We start from the raw sequence: 19,415 nt of genomic DNA, 5'->3' as shown, positions 1-19,415 counted from the left end.
TAATAATAATGTGCACAACAACACAGACTGTATGTTTCTCTGTATGTTTCACAGCTTTCTTGCTTGCACGCCATGACGTCACGTCACATCACATCACACGCCGTGACGTCACATGTAAACAAACAACAGGCCTGTTTGGGCCTTGTCTCAAGTTCAAGTTCACGTTTGCTGAATTCATGGTGCTGTATTCATGGTGCTTTGGAACAGCATAATTTTTGAGCAAAAGATAGCATTGCATGTATATTTTAATGTCTTGGCAAATAAGGATAATTTGTAGATGCTAGAATTGTAGATTTTTTGAAATCTTCATCTGCGTAGGACATTGTTACACTATATGGTCAAATATATGTAGATTCCTGACAATCACATATTTTGTCTAGTTCAAGAATACACTGTACACCATGTTCTGTTATTTCATGTAGCACTTAAATTCTGAACAAATAACATGGAGATTCATAGAAATGGTCTAAATTTATGAATTCCTCAGCTAGCCTAAATAATAATAATAATAATAATAATAATAATAATAATAATAATGATAATAATGATAATAATGATAATAATCATAATCGTAATAATAAAATTATGATAATAATAATTATCATAATAACAATAAAATGATGATATGACAATAATAACAACAACAACAATAACAATAACAATAACATAATAACTGCTCATAAAATAATTAGTAGTAGTATTATAAATATAATTATTTAAAAATACATGAAGTAAACATCCATCTGCGCGTGAAACACTGTATGAATCAGAAATCTTCAAAAGCTTTGTCAAAAGGGTGACAGATCTTGACGTCAGAGTTAGGTTGAGTTGCCAAATCCTCTGTTTTACATCCCTCTACTCCTCTTCACATGTTTTCTTTGTTTGTCTTTCAAAATGACCAGAACAAATTAAGACCTTCTCTGTCATTAATGCAGTGTTACAGAGATATTAGCCAAATTATAAGTGCATGTTTTATTTTGAAAGCACTCTCATAATTGCTTAGTATATTGCTGATGTATTGTTGCATTAAGAAGGAGCAAATGCAAATATTAAGCTTTTGGAAATCATTGAACATATTATCTCTTTTACAGTATACAGCACTGTTCCCACACACAATCAAGCTACAGTTGCTAGTATGCATAATCTGATCATTATGTTACTAGCTATTTGGTAAAAGGTCATGGTTGTGGTTGTTCCATTACACCTGGAAAAAATGGTTATGGATATTTATAATGGTGGACATCATTTATTCCCAGTAATTTACATCCTGCATATTGTTCCATGAAAAGCTCTGGGAAAGAATGTTCAGGTGTACTGACCTGGTCCTGGCAAACAAGAAGCCCCTGGTTTTAAGCAATCCATCCCTGTCCAGATTAGCTCTCTAAATCCCTGGGATACTTGCACACTATCATAAACTCTAAGAGGCTTTCTTCTTCTAACATAGAGTGAACTGTAATGTAACGATAAGTGTACCTGGGAATCACTTTTCTGTAACACTATTCTATAACATTTCTGTAAATGATGCAGGAACGTATCCAAGATAGATAGATAGATAGATAGATAGATAGATAGATAGATAGATAGATAGATAGATAGATAGATAGATAGATAGATAGATAGATAGATAGATAGATAGATAGATAGATAGATAGATAGATAGATAGATAGATAGATAGATAGATAGATAGATAGATAGATAGATAGATAGATAGATAGATAGATCAAGATTTCAACAGATGCGTTTACTTGCACTTCCTACAAGATGGCAGTGTGTAGTAGCTTTTACCAGCTCAAACACTAAAATACACACACACCAGGTCTGTTTTCTAGCCTTTTCTTGACTTTTCTACATTTGATTTTAAAAACCATTTGCACTGAAGCTTGAATATGCACAGTTATCTTTCAAAGATCAAAATGATTTGTGTTCAATGAGCTGCACTGCAAAATGAAAGAAGCAAACACTTGGCCTATCAACTAAATTTGTGGTTAGGGGCAAACAATGTAAGTGTAATTTTTATTGTTACAAAGAATACTCAGGCACCATTGTTTACATGCCCATGTCGATAACCTGCCTCTGCCTGCTTGCTTGCTTACTAACAAGAATGCAGTGATCTGATATACTCAATATTCTGACTCAGTGTTAGAAATCCCTTGAGCATTTTTTTCATACAATCAGTCAGGCAAGATACTTGTTTTTTTTTTTTTGCTCCAAAGCCCATATAAGGGTGAAAGAAAAATGGCAAATGGGGCAAATTCAGAGCAACTCACATTAAACAGGTATGATTAACGTAACAGATTTATCACTACCTCTATCATAATTCTGACTATTACTCCAGTGGCTGATTCAGTGTCAGCTCCGACTGTGAAGAGTTCAGCCCTAGCAAGACTCACTTTTTTTCATCTGCTCCTCCTCTCCTATTCACTGCTCTTGGATCTCTGTAAAAACCCAACAGCTGTCTATTTGTCCGCACAGCACATCAAAACCAACCCGAAAAGCTTTTGATGTGGCATAATACATAATAAGCCTGATGATGTGGCATAACACATATTTAGTACACTAATGAAGTTCTTCAGCTCATTATCTTTAATGACCCCTGGCTCAAAGACTTTTTTTTATGAATGCTGAAAATAAGCAAAATTTCAATTAGGCATGCAAATTCTGCAAATATGCAAAGCCCTCTGTGCTGCTGCAGGAAGAACTGGTCTGTTTGTTGTAGTTCCACTTTTTTAAAACCCTCACCCAAGTATATTCCCAGCATGAGACAAGCTCATTTGTGGAGCACCATCGCTGATTGATGTTAGCTCTCAATGCACTGAACCTCTTACTGTGCTTGGCTGGGTAATTCATTGAGGCTTGTTTTTTTGGGAAAAAAAAAAAAAAACATTTGCTGCAGGCGTCAGCATCACATAGTGGTTAATTCCCCAATTCATATTCAGCTGTTCTCAGTGCTTATGCATATCCAGAAAAGAAAGTCTTACATATTAAAAAAAATAAAAATAAAAATAAAAATAATGCAAGACAGAACAAAAAATGCTTTAAAATGTAGCCTTAAGGGAACACTACAGCTCTTTTAAAACCAAATGTTTATACATTACAAAATGGATATAAACCTTAGCATCTACTAAATTCCCACAAACAAGAGTTTTACTGAATAAATAGACTGACCCATTTTACTGAAATTTAACTTTTACTGAAAAAATAGAAGGTTGCATACTATGTAAATGAGTCAGTAAAACCTCTACTATTGTGAGTGGAGGAAATTGCCAGGGCAACTTCGTTTGGTACATGCATCATACTACGTTCTTGTTTCTGCACCAATACAGTGCAGTATGCTGGGTTTAAACACCTGCCCAATTCAAATGTTGCCCAATTAAGCCAGATTGGGACTACTGTTTTTTTGTTTGTTTGTTTGTTTATTTATTTATTTTTTTAACCATTATTTTGTCCTTTGCAGAAAACCATATAAAATGTAGATTTGGCCCATTGTGCATCAACATATCCAAGCCTAAAGTGTCTGTCTACATCCATGAAGCACATTAGATAGTGAGCTGTTGGTCTGTTCATAAACAGATCAGCCTTCATTCTGCCTCCTTCTGCCACTACCCCCTTGGGAATTTGCCAATTCCCAGGCATAGAACTGCTGCAAGACAACGCATCCGCTATCTGATTTCTTGAGCTGATAGCTAGGCAGCTCTTACAGTGAGAGTGGTATATCTAACCACTTGCTTGCTTGCCTACCTCAATTTTGTTTGCAATTTTGTGCCTTTTTGGGTTTTGATTAAGAACACCATTGAGGTGTTGTTGTTCTGCACTTGTATGTATGACACCCTTAGGAGTTACTGAAAATGTTGCGAAACATAGGAACAGAGCCTGTATTCTGATAAAGCTTTAATAAACCATCTCTTGGATGTGGCACAAAACTATTTTTGTGGTACATCTTTCCACTGTTGCAATCTCTAAAATCCAACTTGATTTCAAAACTTGATGACAGACAAGGATGCCTAAAGGTAGACTGCTGAATTAAGATTTGATTGCACCCCCCCCGTGGGCCTGTGGGCCAAAGACCTGTCCAGGTACCAGTGTCAGATGGCATTACGAGGCTCTGGTAATAGAGTTTGAACCAGGCAAACCTTCTGATTTGCAAGAACAAACCCTCTGATGGCTCAAAGTTCTTGGAGTGCTGCCTAAAGACGTTTTGTACCCATTGCTTCTCAAGTATGAGGAAATAATTCATAAAATGTCAGAAGCATCTGTGCCACCATATTATAGATACAACATACATTTGCCAGAGTAAACGTTATAGACCTTACAAACAAACTCAATAATTTTTGGCTGTAGGACATGGATTTCTGCACACAAATCTCAACAGCCTGTGTAATTAGATACAGTAGGTTGGCAGTATTTCTATTAGAGGCATAAATATTAACCTTAGTGATTAAAGTTGCAGGTGCCATTGAAGCCATTGAAGCGTTTTACATGATGTTTTACCGTGTACAGTATGATTATGTAGGTGACAAATACATTTTTCATTTTTTGAAGCCAACATAACTTTTTAAGAGTTTTCATCTTTACTGTGCTTGTAAATACACAAAAGAGCTCTTAAATGAGACTGGTGCATTCTGGAATAGTCTAGTTAGTTGCATGGGGAGATGCAATTGGTAGCAAAATCAAGCTTTTGAATTGCTAAAGCAATCTTAATTCCAGGCTGTAATGTATTCGCTGCTACTGCTGAGCTGCACTCCTGCATTATGTTCTGATCATCAGACTGCTCAGATGGCAGTCTATAAACAGGGTGGATTCATTACTCATATTGAATTAGAAGCAGCCAGTGAGAGTACATAAGGGTCTGTCTCCATATGTGAGAGGGTTGTTTTTAGCTTATCTGAGTAAATTTGGTTGCCAGTTCCTCTACTCTATGTTTCTAGATATGAACTCTTAACCTTCTTCTGGCTCAGCAGCCAAAATCTGTCTGTTTCAGTTGCAGCATGATGCAGCAAACATAAAGCTGCAGTTGGAGCAAGGGTTAGACCCTTGACAGTGAAGAGTGACAGTGAAGATGGTGAGTCCTAAATATTCTGGGCATTGAGCAATTTTGTCATCTCCATTGGTCAACTCCATCCAGGCATTTGCAAATTAAATTATTACCCACCCTGCCCCAGATTCCTGTATGACAAATAATAAGTAAAAGAAAAAAAAAGAAAAAATACATTAGGCTGAAACTCATGAGGAGTCATTGCAATTTTTTTTTTGGAACAAAATCTTTTATTAGAAAAAGAAGTGTTAGAAACATTATGCACCTGTCCAGTGCCAGTGTGGTAGAATGTCTGACATTCAAAATGACATTAGTACTGCAAATGTAATCTTCACACTTGAGTTTAATCCCCAGTACAATGATACATTTATACAATGAACAAATATGCTACAGTTATTTATTTCAAATGAGATCAGCAACACCATCAGAAATATTTATTTATTATCTACAACATCTAGCCCATTAACAAAAGAAACATGGTTTGGAATGTTAATAATAAACTGCTCAATGGTTTTCTTTTCAAGAGGCTTAGAAATGTACCTTATTCATGAATGAATATGCCTCCTGGTCTCTACAATCCGTAAAAGAAAACAAAAAATAAATGAAAAAAAAAACAACAAATTAATATTGTGTGAAGAGGCCTGGTAAAAAGCTTGATGCTGTCTGCACTCTGCAAACCATCAATCATCTCTTAGCAAACTTAATCTGCCTCCATATATAACCGGATACCTGGCACACATGACCAGGAAGAAAAGCACCATGGAAAGAGAACTGGAGCTGAGGGAAAGGGTACGCACCTGGTTTAAGTCCAGTAGGGTCTGGACTGAGATCTTAAGAGAACACTGACTTACAAAGACAAACACAAATAAAATCTTTAAGGTGATTTAAGTTTCTGGACATTCTTAATGAGATAAACTATTGGTATATACAGTAAACCCACTGGTCATTTGAATAAGAACGGCTGTATACCCCTGCTCATTATCCCATCACCAGCAACTGGCAGCAGCACAATGCATGAAACCAGTCAGATACAGTTCATACGTATCAAACAAACATGCCAGCCTGACTTTTTCTTACAAATGGTCTCCATGTCTTCAACTGAGAGGGGCAGTGGTGGCCCAAGTGGTTAAGTGTCTGGGGTGTTGCTTGGAAGGTCAGGGATCAGCCCCAGGACTGCCAAGATGTCTTCTCTGCTTCAGGGGTGCTCTGACCCCAACTTGTTCAACTGGGATATGCTATATAATGTGATAATAAAGGCTTCATCTGGTCAGTTGTGGTGAGACTCCTGACCACTGTAGCCTCAGATTTCTGTAAGGAGTAGAACCCTAGTTTGGCCTTCAGCTGTTGTAGCTTATTAGGGCACATTATGCTAAGATGTTTTTCTGCGCACTACAGTTGTAAAGAGTTGTTTGAGATACAAAAGACTTCCTGTCGACTCAAATCCAGCCAGTCATTCTCAGCTGAACTTTCTCTCCTCAACTGTATCAAGTTTCTGCCTGCAGAACTGATACTTACTGACTGTAAAGAGACTGTTTTATATGACAAGGACATCAAATTTGATGAAATATTCAAACCCGCCCATCGGACACCAAGACACTGAGATCATTGATTTGAACACTGACAGAAGATTTTGACCTACATGATTCGATGCATTGTTCTGCTGTAACATGATTGGCTGATTTTTATAACTGCATGAATGTGCTGGCAGACATCTGTACCTATGAAAGTGGCATTTGAGTGTATATATGCTGGATAAAATTCTATATAATGTCTGGATGGGGTATCCATAAGGCTCACAAGTGGAATATATGCCATACCATGTACAAAGAAAACATACAATGAAGTATGAATGGCATAATATGGTCTACTAAAGTATTGTGACTCAAATTAAACATCTGCAGCAATAATTCCTAGGATGCGTTGTCAATAATGTTTATTCTTCATGTCTATTTTGATATTCACTATGATGTGAGTCAAAATTCTAAAGATACACTGTTCAAGCAATACACACATTAAAGTCACCATCTGCCAGCAAGTCTAGAAAATAAATATGTACTTATTCCCAGTGGAAACAAAAGGGAAAGAACAAACGAATCGTTTTTCATTATTTTTAGTATGAAGGTAAACAAACGTCATATCATTAGAGTGTTTTCCAACCAGATGTGTCTTTGACAGGACATTACATTGCAAACTTTATATGGTGTAAAAAAATATCTCCTGGATACACTTCATATATAAGATTAATTGCAGTCAAACCCAGCCATCTAAATAAGAAACAGCAGCTGAATATTGTTAAATCAAAATGGTTGAAAATATAGTCCCACTTTTTTACTGAAATCAGCAAATCAGCTGCAGTGTGCGTGTTTAATAATTTAGGCCAAGTATAGTGGAATCCAAAAGTATGATACCACATTGAAAATCTAGGAAGGTTTTTAATATTTAAAACTGTTAATAACCAGAAAATTGATGGTTTTGCATGTTGTACAAAAGAACAGATGATGGTCAGATGAAGCATGATGTTGGACTGATTGGAAGGTTGTGAATTCAAATCCCAGGACAACCAAAGATGCCCCTAGTGGCCATTAACCCTCAAGTCGATCTGAATAAGAGGATCTGCAAAGGGTCATAAATGTAAAATGTAAATGTATTCAGATGACACTGATGTCTAATATGAATCATTACGTTTTTTTTTTTTAAACATGGAATCCATGTCAACCTAAGTGGGAGATTATCAAAATGTTCTAAAATTCTACATTTCCCTCAAGTTATTTTTGATAATATAATTCGTAAGGAAAATGCATTTGATTGTAAAAGAATACAAAATAAATGTATTTTCATTAGTGGTATCAGACTTTTGAATGCCACTGAAACAATACAGAAATCTTTACAGAATCCGGACCCTATACCATCTGTTCGCTTTTGAGGTCTCCAGAAATGCACACCACCATTTACACAACCAAATGTTCCTGACAGTATGATAGTGGTTGAATACAATTTCCCACTTCTCTCAGCATGTCACTGTGACATATCCAAGCCTTACTGACACCAACCAGAAGTCGCAGATGGCTTCAGAATGGCTCAAATTGCCCCTAAAATCATGCCAATTCATTAATGTCTCCCGGCTGGCTCACAGAATGCTGAGGATAGGAATGGACTATAATTGTTTAGCTGATGTAACTGAAATTCCTCATATGGCCAGGAGTAACAGAGCAGCCAACAGCAATGATAAAATACACTTTATTATTGTTAGCTAATGCACACTTTAGGTAATAGCAATCATTTTAGCTATTCTCAGAAATCACTTGCACTATACCTCCTTTCCACTAGCTAATTATTAGCTACTGACAGTCATTGAGAATCAGCAATTTCCCATGTGTATCCCATCGTCTATTACATTTGGACACTTCCTATCAAATAAATCAATGAATCTCTACCATGTTAAGATGGCTTTACACCGTACAATTTCCAGCCTGATGTTGCTCTGGAGACAAAAAACGTGAACAAAATATTTGGTCATGATTTGAGATCATCATTGGCAGATTTATTATGTATGTCCTGATGTTCTGGCAGTATCACAAATGATATTTTATAATCAATAGCTCAGAGTGTGACTTGCTACAGACCTTGTGTAATATCCACCAATATATTTATGGCATAGGATTATGTGACCGTTACAGGAGAGCTACAAATATTGTAGCGCCACTGGAGAACCATCAAGCAAACATGCTAATGGACAGAAAAGTGTGTAATATATCAAACTCAATGTGAAGAATGTTTTCTATAGAGGCCTGGAATGATTTCACAGAAGCAGAACATTTTCTTTAACCGTTAAAAGATCGTCATCTTACAATCTGACATGAAGTCTTTTATAGAATTCGTCTAAGATGTCATTGGGGTCGTCTCATACAGTGGGACAAGAAATTTTAACAGACCACTGAAATTGTACTATGTAAAACCAGCTTTTCAGGACGTAAGTTAAATTTTAGGGCCTAATTTTAGCTTCCTCAAAACCATCTCACAAAAGAGGTGAAGGCCAACTGAGGGAAAGAATAAGGCTTGTAAATGCTTTTGTTCACAGGCAGTTTGCAGGACTCTAAAAACGACACACTCTGCCCGTAAAGTCCCTGACGTTGTTTGTGAATATGTTTTGGGACCAAAGAGTCAGACATCAATGTCTAGAACTTAATAAAGTAATTAACTGCCCTTTCTCCCCAAATGAAAAACTTTGCTGACTCACAGACTTACGATCCAATGGCTGACGTAAGACATCGCATGATATATGACAGGCTTGAATATTGTCCACAAAAATAGATTTTAGTTCATTCAGCATTTGTGCCCCACTGCAGCATTGCAGCAATGCTGTATAATTGCTGACACCTCACTAGTGCAGTCCCATTTCCCATACTGCAGTGAGCTGACCTGTGGAAATGGAATTCTTCTAATGGTTTCTGCTAAGAAATGTCTAAGCTAGAAGCTCAAAAACGCCTAGGATATCCAGCCAGATATCCTGTTAGAGGCCCAAAAACTGAATTAATCTACAGTGAAACAAAGATTTCAGACTACAATATGGGAAACATATTCAAAAAGATTGGCTAGAAGAATTTTCTGGCATCTTCTCTAGTGATTATTGATAACGTATAAGTCAGCAGAGTATACGGTCTTCACACAAGATACTTAACAAGGACTCCTACTCACATCTGGACAGAGGTTTAATGGACATACTCATAAATGGCTAAAACCTGAGTTATTCAAAGGACGTCATTAAAAAGACCACAACAATAAACAACATTATATAAATTATGGAGCACTGACATTTGGATTATTTGCATGACTATGGCTACATAACATATTAACAAGATGTATGCATATCCATATATTACCAGTATGATTTCTTCTCATGTCTCAATTGTATTTTTGAAAAACAAAAGTTTCAAAAACTGCCTGACTTTAGACATAAGACTTTTTTTTAAAGAAGTACGATACTCTTCAACAGAGAGAGCCTTGGTGAAATAGATATGTGACATAGAAAACACTGAACAGTCAGCCTCCATTCTTTTACACTGCCACCAAGGAGAGATTTCACTTTGTTTACTGACATGAAATGCTGTCCTTGGCACATGTCCCCCCTTGTCTCGGTCTTCAGCCCTGAACCCATCTGCCACACTCTTGTTTCATGGTCTCGAGTGAGGAGTCGGAATACATAATAACTCTCCGATACCAGTGGCACGATGTCCAGTTCCTGTTCTCTTTAATGAGAGCTAGTGGGATGTGGTGTTTCACAGGAAGGGGGTGAGGGGGAGTTCTGTCTGCTAGGACCCACGCTCTCAGGATCTCTGGGTCACAACAGATCCTCATAGTCCATGAGCTTTGAGTGCTGTCGCGTCTTCCATAATCGGTAGAGGCGAAAATCAAAATACGTTTCGATCATTTCTTTTCCTGTGACAGAGTGTAAGACAAAGCACTGATATATATAGTGTTATGCTATGATTAAAATATATGACAACACCCTTATAAGGTCTGCAGAAAAAGAATATGAGAAAAACAGAATGAAAAGAAATGGCATAAACATTGTCTATGAAACAGTATTGTAGCCTTAATGTATTCTTCTATGAGCAGAAGCAGTTATTGTACTAGACTATTATCATTAATCATTAAGATACTGTATATACAAACTATTAGCCAGAAACCTGACCCTATATTATAAATGCATCACACAGTGCGACACGTGGTATTTATTTATTGTGTGCACTTTATATCTGAATTTCTTATCCACATCATCACTGTTTATTATGGTAACAGTAGTATTTTGTCAAATCGCTCAACCCTAACACAGATACATAATATAAGCAAATTGCAATTTCTGAGTATTTTAAAAGGTGCACAAGTGGTAATTGTGTGTGTTTGTGTGTGTGTGTGTGTGTGTGTGTGTGTGTGTGTGTGTGTGTGTGTGTTCCTCACCCTGTGCAGATAGCTCCAGTGGTGACTCAAAGGTGACTGAATAAGGCCTCATCAGGTTCTTCAGCTTTTGGAACAGCTGTTGGCAAATGATAAGCAGAGACACCAATTAATCCTGCCTCTCTCTCAACCAGTCCTCCTCACCCCTCTCCCTCTCTCTTTCGAAGCTGTATACAAAATGGCTAATTCTTCCAGAATAACAACATGCTCTTCACAGCCACAAGCATCTTGTTCAGTGGTTTAAAATGGCTGTCTGGAAAGGCAAGCTGAGGGAACCTTCAAATGCACCAATTACCATACTTTTTATTCAGGCATGGATATGCGTGGCTTAAAGCCTAGACCAAATCCGGGAATGTCTGTCCAGCTTAGGATTTTCTGAAGTGTTTAGCACAATCTTTCTGCAAAACCTGTCACTTAAATGACATATACATGAACATGGAGGAAGACTTACTGTGTTAGAATGACCATATGACAAAAAAAAAATTAAAAGAAAAAAAACTTGGTGAATTTCAACTGAATGTTGATTTACATCCCTTGTTTTTACTAAGGACAACATTACTAAGAATCCACTACTTCTCTGTTGGATTTCTCATTAATATGAAATTGATTGCTGTGTCTATTCTTTAGCTTTTTCTTTTAAACTCATTTGTAATTTTAAATTCCATTGTCTTTGTCTTACACACCACCATTAACGTCTTACATGGATAAAGAACCAACATTTCTCCGCAAAGAACCTGATATAAGCCAGAAATCAGTAGTGCAGTACTATTTCCCATGCTGCAGTTCTAATGAAAAAGGTCAACACTTCCTTATACAGAAAAGACCACATTCACATGTTTATCAGTCCCACTTGGTTCACAGGAACAGCCAGACCTCTTGTATGTGTACGTAGTGACATACAGAAAAGTTAATTGGTGCCTTGGCCATTGACACCACAGCCATTTCCAAAAAAAGCTTTATAAGCCCTTCTGATACTGAAAGAAGGCTAAAATGCCCCAGGATTAAAACCACACCATCTAATGGATAACCTCATACAATAAATATTTAATCTTCCATACCATCGATGTACTGGAAGTCTCGGTTCATTTTAGAAAAGTGGACAAGGCATAATCTGGGTTTGCTTTCATGAAGACAGAATGACACTTTAGCCTCGGGATTACGCAACCAACAAGGGACGGACTGTCTGACGGGCACAGACAGGCAGGTGGCAGAGACAAAATGAGACTAAGTGACAGACAGATGGAGAGAAAAAATAGAGAAGTAGAGTGACATGGAAGAGAGATGAACATGGCCATTTATTGGTACACCAGATCCCTGGGGCTCTGAGTCACGACATGAGGTGAGATAATGCACTATAGCAGGAAGGCAGCCAGTGTATGATGATGTGTCATTGTGTTCATCTTTATTAAGTCTGAAGATATAATCAGCAAATTCAGAACAAGCACTGTTTATCACCGTAAGCGTTCTGTAAGCTTTAAGATGGACAATTTGTCACTGTGTTACTCTGTGTACACTGTGTTTATTTTGTGAATTCCTGCAACCTTGGGGAGGCAGTCTGACAGAAATATTCACTCACTATAGAAGTGCACTTAATCTGTGTTTTTAAATGTGTTTTAAAATGTGTTTGTTCAAATAAACCTTCTACCTTTTTCAGAAATGCTAACAATTATGTGTTTTGAATTGGAATCTCTGCATTGTAACATCAGAGTATGCTGGAATGAGTTAGCATTAGAATAATGCTGTTTTTCCCCCCCCAAATAAGCCAAATGGAATTCCTGGAAGTCCTGCCCACTTCCCACATCTCACATTAGTAATTATTTGACTGGTGCGCTCAGCTTGACTCAGCGTTCCCGCTTGAAAGACTAGATGCTGCACTCTCACATACTGGCAAGGTAAACAGGAGTGTAAAATGTTTTGTTCATCAATGTGAAATAAAATCTGACAGCATGTCCAACGTAGCTAACATCTGGTTAAAATATAGACAGCAAGATTTATTATGTATACACCGAAAATGGTCAAAAATTGCAGATAGAAAATTCAGATTTTTTTAAAGAATTAATAGAATAACAACAAATTGTCAATCTGAATATTTTCTAAACAATCTTTCCAAATAACGATAATCAGAACTTTATTAAAAATGTTTCCTTTGCTCTCCTGAGCCTGGTGGTAAAGACACCATCAAATAGTCTGAGCAGCTAATCTACATGGAAAATATCAGCCACGTTTTGCAGTTTTTACAAAGCACAACAGACAACTGATTTATTAAAGGACATTGCATGATTCCCCTCAAAGATGGCAGTTTATTCATTCATTCATCTTCTACCGCTTATCCGAACTACCTCGGGTCACAGGGAGCCTGTGCCTATCTCAGGCGTCATCGGGCATCAAGGCAGGATACACCCTGGACGGAGTGCCAACCCATCACAGGGCACACACACTCTCATTCAATCACGCAATCACACACTACGGACAATTTTCCAGAGATGCCAATCAACCTATCATGCATGTCTTTGGAAAGGGGGAGGAAACCGGAGTACCCGGAGGAAACCCCCGAGGCACGGGGAGAACATGCAAACTCCACACACACAAGGTGGAGGCGAGAATCAAACCCCCAACCCTGGAGGTGTGAGGCGAACGTGCTAACCACTAAGCCACCGTGTAGATAGCAGTTTAGTTATAGCTAATTATTACCTGTTGAAAAGTGGCATGACAGTTATGAAGTCATGACAAATTCTGTGCACAAACACCTTCAATTAGCTAAGCAGGGCCAGTATGCTCTCTGGGATAGCTGTGACATCACTGGGCTTCAATCCCAGGAGCAAAAACCTAACCATATACTTGACTATCATCCCATGATATTGATTGGCTAACTAGCTAAACTGAGAGAGATGTTTTTTCCCAACATTCTCCCATTGTACTAGCAGCAAATTTAGTTGTCATTATTATAGTTTTATAGATATACAACACCAATATTTTTTTACTGAAAATAAAGCTAAATAATTTATGATCTTCCTTGGGGTCTGAAAGCAAGCATCAGTCCTACCTTTTCTCCATTAGGATTCCCCAGTACATAGCAGCCCATGACATGGATCAGGTTAGGCTCTGGGTTTACTTTACTCATAAACCTGCTTAGCCTTTTCCAAAACCTATAAACACACAGAGTGAGGAAAAAATATCCTTGAGAATTTGCACTGCATAATGGAGCGGACAAGCATTGATTTTACTCACTGGCTCATGTCCTCCTCTTTCTCCACCTTGGCAAACGTGGCCACTTTATTCTTCAGTAGGTACAGATGCCCTGGCCCACCCTGAATATAATTGATGAGAGAATTCAGCCTCATAGGCACACATATACAAAAGACGCAAATGCGCACACACATACCAAATAATAGTACTTTCTTTGTAAATTAAGGTGACTGAAGGTAGTACCATGTGACACATTGCCTAGTCACTACTGCTGTATTTGTTGTAAATTCACCTGACAGAAGATTAGCAGGCTCCAGATCTTGCATCCTCTCCTATAGGAAGTCAGTCTTTTCTCAATCTCCTCTAGAGGACATCAACAACATGGATTAGCACAGATTTATTTATTTATCTATCTATTTATTTATTTATTTATTTATTTATTTATTTTCATTTTGATCATTTAGTTTGACATTAATTTTGTTTTCTACTAGCACACACACCATGACAGATTCTCAGAACAGCAAGTTCTAATTTATCATAATCATTCTGAATCATCTTTATTACACTGCAGTCCAAGTTCTTCATCTCAGGCATCATGCAAGCCAGTGCTGATGAATATAATGCCATTCCAATTTAAATATATATAGCACAAAAAAAAGCCTCACAAAAAACAGCACAAGAAATGACAAATACGAGCAAACAAATTGGACACAGACACAGACATCAACCACACATAACTACCTACCCAAAATATCATCGAATGTAGCATGCTCATGATCCTAGATGTAAAGATATTAATGTTGAGTGATTAATGAATGCAGAACAACAAAGAATGATTTCTATAAATACCACACTATGTGTGGTGCTACTTGATTTGAGAGGTTCAAAGGTGTTTCAATAGGTCATGCTATACAGGATACCAGAGGTGAGAACAAGTCTTTGTTTCATAAAAAAAAAAAAAAAAAAAAAATTTACGTTTCAAATCTTGACATTTAAGTACTGAGTCAAGACAGACAAGTCCCAGGTTCAGACAAGAACCTTTATGTAAAGACAAGAAAAAGTCAAGCCAAGTCAAGATCATAGAAATGATGCAGGTTTAATATCATGTCCTAAGTATAGATAAACTATTCCCAGGTAAAGTCCTACTGTATGTCAAGGTGACGGTAAAGACAGACAATGTCCAAATCAAGTCCCAAGAAAGGTACATACAGGTCTCTAGTTATGTCCCAAACAAGACAGAAAATCTCTGTCTTAATTTAAGGCTTTAATTTGGCCCTTTTTCTAAGTCAAGAAAGACATGTCATGTTTTTAAGTGAAGATTAACATATCCCGGGTCACCACAAGTGAAGACATACAATTTCAGTAAAGATTAGTAGTAAAGTTATAGGAGCCCCAATTCAAGTCCCAAGTCAAGATCCTAAACTTTGAGCTGTTATTAATTTACCAAATGTCATACAATTCCAATACATAATTCCAGCAAAGTGGCCTAAATGAATAATTATTGTTGTTTCAGTATCTACATGTGGATAACTATAATAGACACAGCAGTACGAAGCAATGTTGTGAAACTAAACAATTAAATAAGATGCTTAATTTGTTACTGGACATAATAAAAAAAGGTAACCAAAGTAAAAACCAGAGATCATTAATAGATACTGTATAGAACACAATGAATAAAACAATCTAACAAAATTTCTTTCTTTTTTTTCTATTAAAAACTGGTTAGAATTGTCTTATAAGCTTAGGAGTCATTTTAGACTAGGTCATGTGACTCAAGTCCACACCCGTGGATGGTAACTGGTTACAACTGTGCACAATTATAATGTCATTCCTGATTTGTGATAGTGTATAGCTTTACGTAGTGTAAACTTACATAAAGTATGGGGATAACGGAAGGGTCATCTCTGCGAATAATGTTGGGGACATACTCCGCCTTGGGAACTTTCGATGATATCAACTAGAGAGAAAAAAAAGAACATATTGTTTTGGTTTGTGTGGTGGTGTTTTGTCTTCTCGCACTTGACTGCTTTACGCTTTATTGTGTTATTATTGACTACATGCAGGTGTGTCACAGAGCATGTTTGGGTGTATGGGTCAGGTCTATGGGTCACATAAATAAAACAACCTTACATAAGTAATCGAAGTAGAGAAAGATGTGAAGGTGGACTTTTATTTATTTATTTATTTATTTATTACTAATATATATATTTTTACATCAAAACTCATTTTCGTACATTCTACTAGCTTCAATAAATATTTACTCAGAAGGAAATTTCCTGTCTCTAAGGCACTTAGGCATCACTTTTGACTATAAATTCAGAAAGCTCTGCCTCTTGCACTGGCATTCACCCTGTGCTTGTTTTTGTGGGGCATGACTTTAGAGGGATGAGTAGAACATAATTCAAAAACAAACAGCTTCAATGACCTTCTACCAAAACTGTATTAATACACGATACACAATACTAATCTGGATAGGTGTGAGGGCTCAGTTTCTTTTCGAATCTTTTTGCTCTTGTTTATGTTTAGGCCTGAAGTAAAATCAAACAGATGACAAAATCACGTTAGCTAGTATTTTATTGCTTTGCTAGCTCTAATTGGTCAAGCTGTTCAAGACAATGAGGTTGGGCGACATATTTTCACCTTCTTGCAACCATCCTAGACAGGCTGTAAACATGTCTTCAGACTAAAGTGCGTATTAAATCTTTTTTTATTGGAGATGGCAGCCTCTTCAGAAGCCTTTATTTATAACCTAATGAAACCTGAAACCAATGGATAAAATGTCATATCGACAAAAAGTGAGAACTATGCCAGGCTAGCTATCTTTTTGAGTTTTAATACACAGTGCATAATAAGTAATTAATAAACATTTAGGAATGCTTTTCTGTGTGTGGTGGTTGTTTTGTATTGTAGCACAGTAGATCCAAAGTTTTCTTGGGCAAGAATACATATATAATAGATATGGTATAATAAAATAAAAAATAATCCTGTTTTGTATGTCATATGCATGGTCTTGTATGCTGCACCGTGGTACTTGAGACAAGATGACAAAAAAAATGAAACGAGTTATTTCATATCTAATTCAGTGAGTCATATATCACTCAGTACTAATGCAATCACAACATATGCCCTCAGCTAAGCTTCAAGATTGATTCTGAGAAAAGTTGGCTGAGCTCACCATGACTTTAGGAGGGATGAAGTCATCACTTTCACAAGCAAGTCTTTCCATCTCTTTCTCCTCTTCCCAGCCCGTGTCATTACAGCCTCCCTCATCTGGTGCAGCAGACGGCACCTGCAGATCTCCGCCTACAGCACAACATGACATGGCACACCACAAAATGCACCAGACTCAGGTCAGTTCCAGACAGAGAGACAGTAGCAGCAGAGTAAGTTCGGCATAGACTACATGACAAAGGGATGACAAACAGAAGCACAAAAAAGTGATCAACAAGGACATAGAATCCGGATAGCTCTTTTGAAAGCACAAAAATACCTGGCAGCATACAGTAAGAAGGGGAAAGAAAGAGAAACAAACACTCAGATAATAAGACTAAATTGACAATCAGACAGTTCCCTCTTTCCACAGATACAAACTACCTGTATAGCGTAGGCGGCACAAAGCGACAAAAAAACTATAACAAACTACACATATAGGATGTCACATGCTGACATGGAAACCTGCAGACCACACACACGCACACACACACACACAATCTGAAGCCCTAAACACTCCAGCTGAGACAGATACTCACAGAGAGAGAGAGATAGAGTGAGGAACACAGAATTGGAGACAGAACCCCACTCAGAAGAAGACAAACAGACAAGGTCAGAGTCAGCAGCAGAAGAAGCACAACACTCTGTGTGCGTGTGTGTGTGTGTGCATGTGTGTGTGTGTGTTTGTGTGGGTGTAATATAAGTGACTTAAGTGGGTATGCCTTCACAAACATATAGCTTAAGCTCTCAAATGAAACACTTGTCTAAGCTTTCACAATCATTTGTAGATCATGAGTAGAGCTGTGCATGGGACTGTGCATGGGACCTTCCCCACCCGCCCTAAATCTTTCCTTTCATACTCACCTAAATTATTTCTAAGGTACGCATTACAATTTCTATATAATATCTCATGGGTTCATAATGTTTACACATAATTAACAGCCAATGCACAGTTTAAAGGAATAAAATACACAACAACAGGATGTGCTGGATCAAGTGCTGTTTTATAAACTGCTGAATATTTAGGGTGAAATCGATTTTTATATCATATTACATTTGACAGAATAAAAATTTCAATCTGCTTTTTAAGTCATTGCATGCATTTTCTATCCCCCTACTGTTCAGGCTTAAAGGTAAGCTCTTGTGTTTTAAGGTGGCAGCCTAGACGCTGTCGACAAACCCAGTCTTTTCTGTTCCTACTCTAGAAAAAAAGGCCGGGCAAATCTCACAGCGATTTGCATAAGGTGAATTGGGTGAGGAGAAAATAGACTTAAGTATCTGTCTAACCCCTGTGTGAATCCACAGTACTTTCCATGCATAAATACTAATAGAACCTTTGCACTTACTGTAGGTCACCAAATCTGAATATGGCCTTCAGTCTATATCACAACAGAGATGCAAACCAACAGAAAACGAGCAGCCAAAGAATTGTTGTTTTTAAATGGAACTGATAATTATTTATTTGTCCATGCATAATCTTTCCATCTGATCGTTGCACCTATCTAAAAAAAATCTGTGCTTGCATTTTTGTTGTAGTGTTGAGCAGATTCCAAGTCCCCATGCACACACATGCACAGATCTACTCAGTTTGAATCCTAGTGATGCAACAGGAGTCCAAGAGGGTATAATTGGCTCTGTATTTTAGATATAAAATGTGTTTTCTCTTTCAGAGCTAGCCAATTACAGAATTCTAGTTCATGTACACAGGATAGGCGAGGGTATAAAGACAGAGAGGAATGTGTACTTCCCACCCCCAAGCTAAATCAGGCTATCTTGGACTCTTGGCAATGGTATTGTTGTTATTTGAATGTGGATAACTAGCCAGTGAGTGGGAATTATCTAGGACTATCTGTAAGAAATCTGCACTGAAAGACATACTGGTCTACACTGTGTAGATTACGCAGTGAACAGGGTGTCCTAAAAGTCTCCATACATTGGGGAAATAAACACTTTCTTACTTACTTAGCTTATATTATATTATGTTTTTCCAGATAGTGTTTAAGCCTTAAAAGAAAAGTTTGCTGAACTCAT

The 19,415-nt window shown here is 37.3% G+C and overlaps 1 protein-coding gene across 1 annotated transcript in view; it reads right to left on the bottom strand.

Moving 5' to 3' along the window:
• Positions 1-5,317: 5,317 nt before the first annotated feature.
• The window catches only part of nsmfa (NMDA receptor synaptonuclear signaling and neuronal migration factor a), a 33,377-nt gene continuing 19,279 nt past the window's right edge, over positions 5,318-19,415 (bottom strand). The window contains exons 8-15 of the mRNA XM_060891568.1: positions 17,350-17,477; positions 16,048-16,131; positions 14,920-14,953; positions 14,467-14,537; positions 14,217-14,296; positions 14,032-14,134; positions 10,992-11,067; positions 5,318-10,469 (exon numbers count right to left, since the gene is read on the bottom strand). Coding sequence (XP_060747551.1) covers positions 10,372-10,469; positions 10,992-11,067; positions 14,032-14,134; positions 14,217-14,296; positions 14,467-14,537; positions 14,920-14,953; positions 16,048-16,131; positions 17,350-17,477 — 674 coding nt within the window. The 3' untranslated portion in view covers positions 5,318-10,371. The remainder of the gene's footprint in view (positions 10,470-10,991; positions 11,068-14,031; positions 14,135-14,216; positions 14,297-14,466; positions 14,538-14,919; positions 14,954-16,047; positions 16,132-17,349; positions 17,478-19,415) is intronic.

Source organism: Tachysurus vachellii, chromosome 17, assembly GCF_030014155.1.
Source record: "Tachysurus vachellii isolate PV-2020 chromosome 17, HZAU_Pvac_v1, whole genome shotgun sequence".
Classification (NCBI taxonomy): Eukaryota; Metazoa; Chordata; class Actinopteri; order Siluriformes; family Bagridae; genus Tachysurus; species Tachysurus vachellii.
This window is presented reverse-complemented; position numbering and strand designations above follow the sequence as displayed.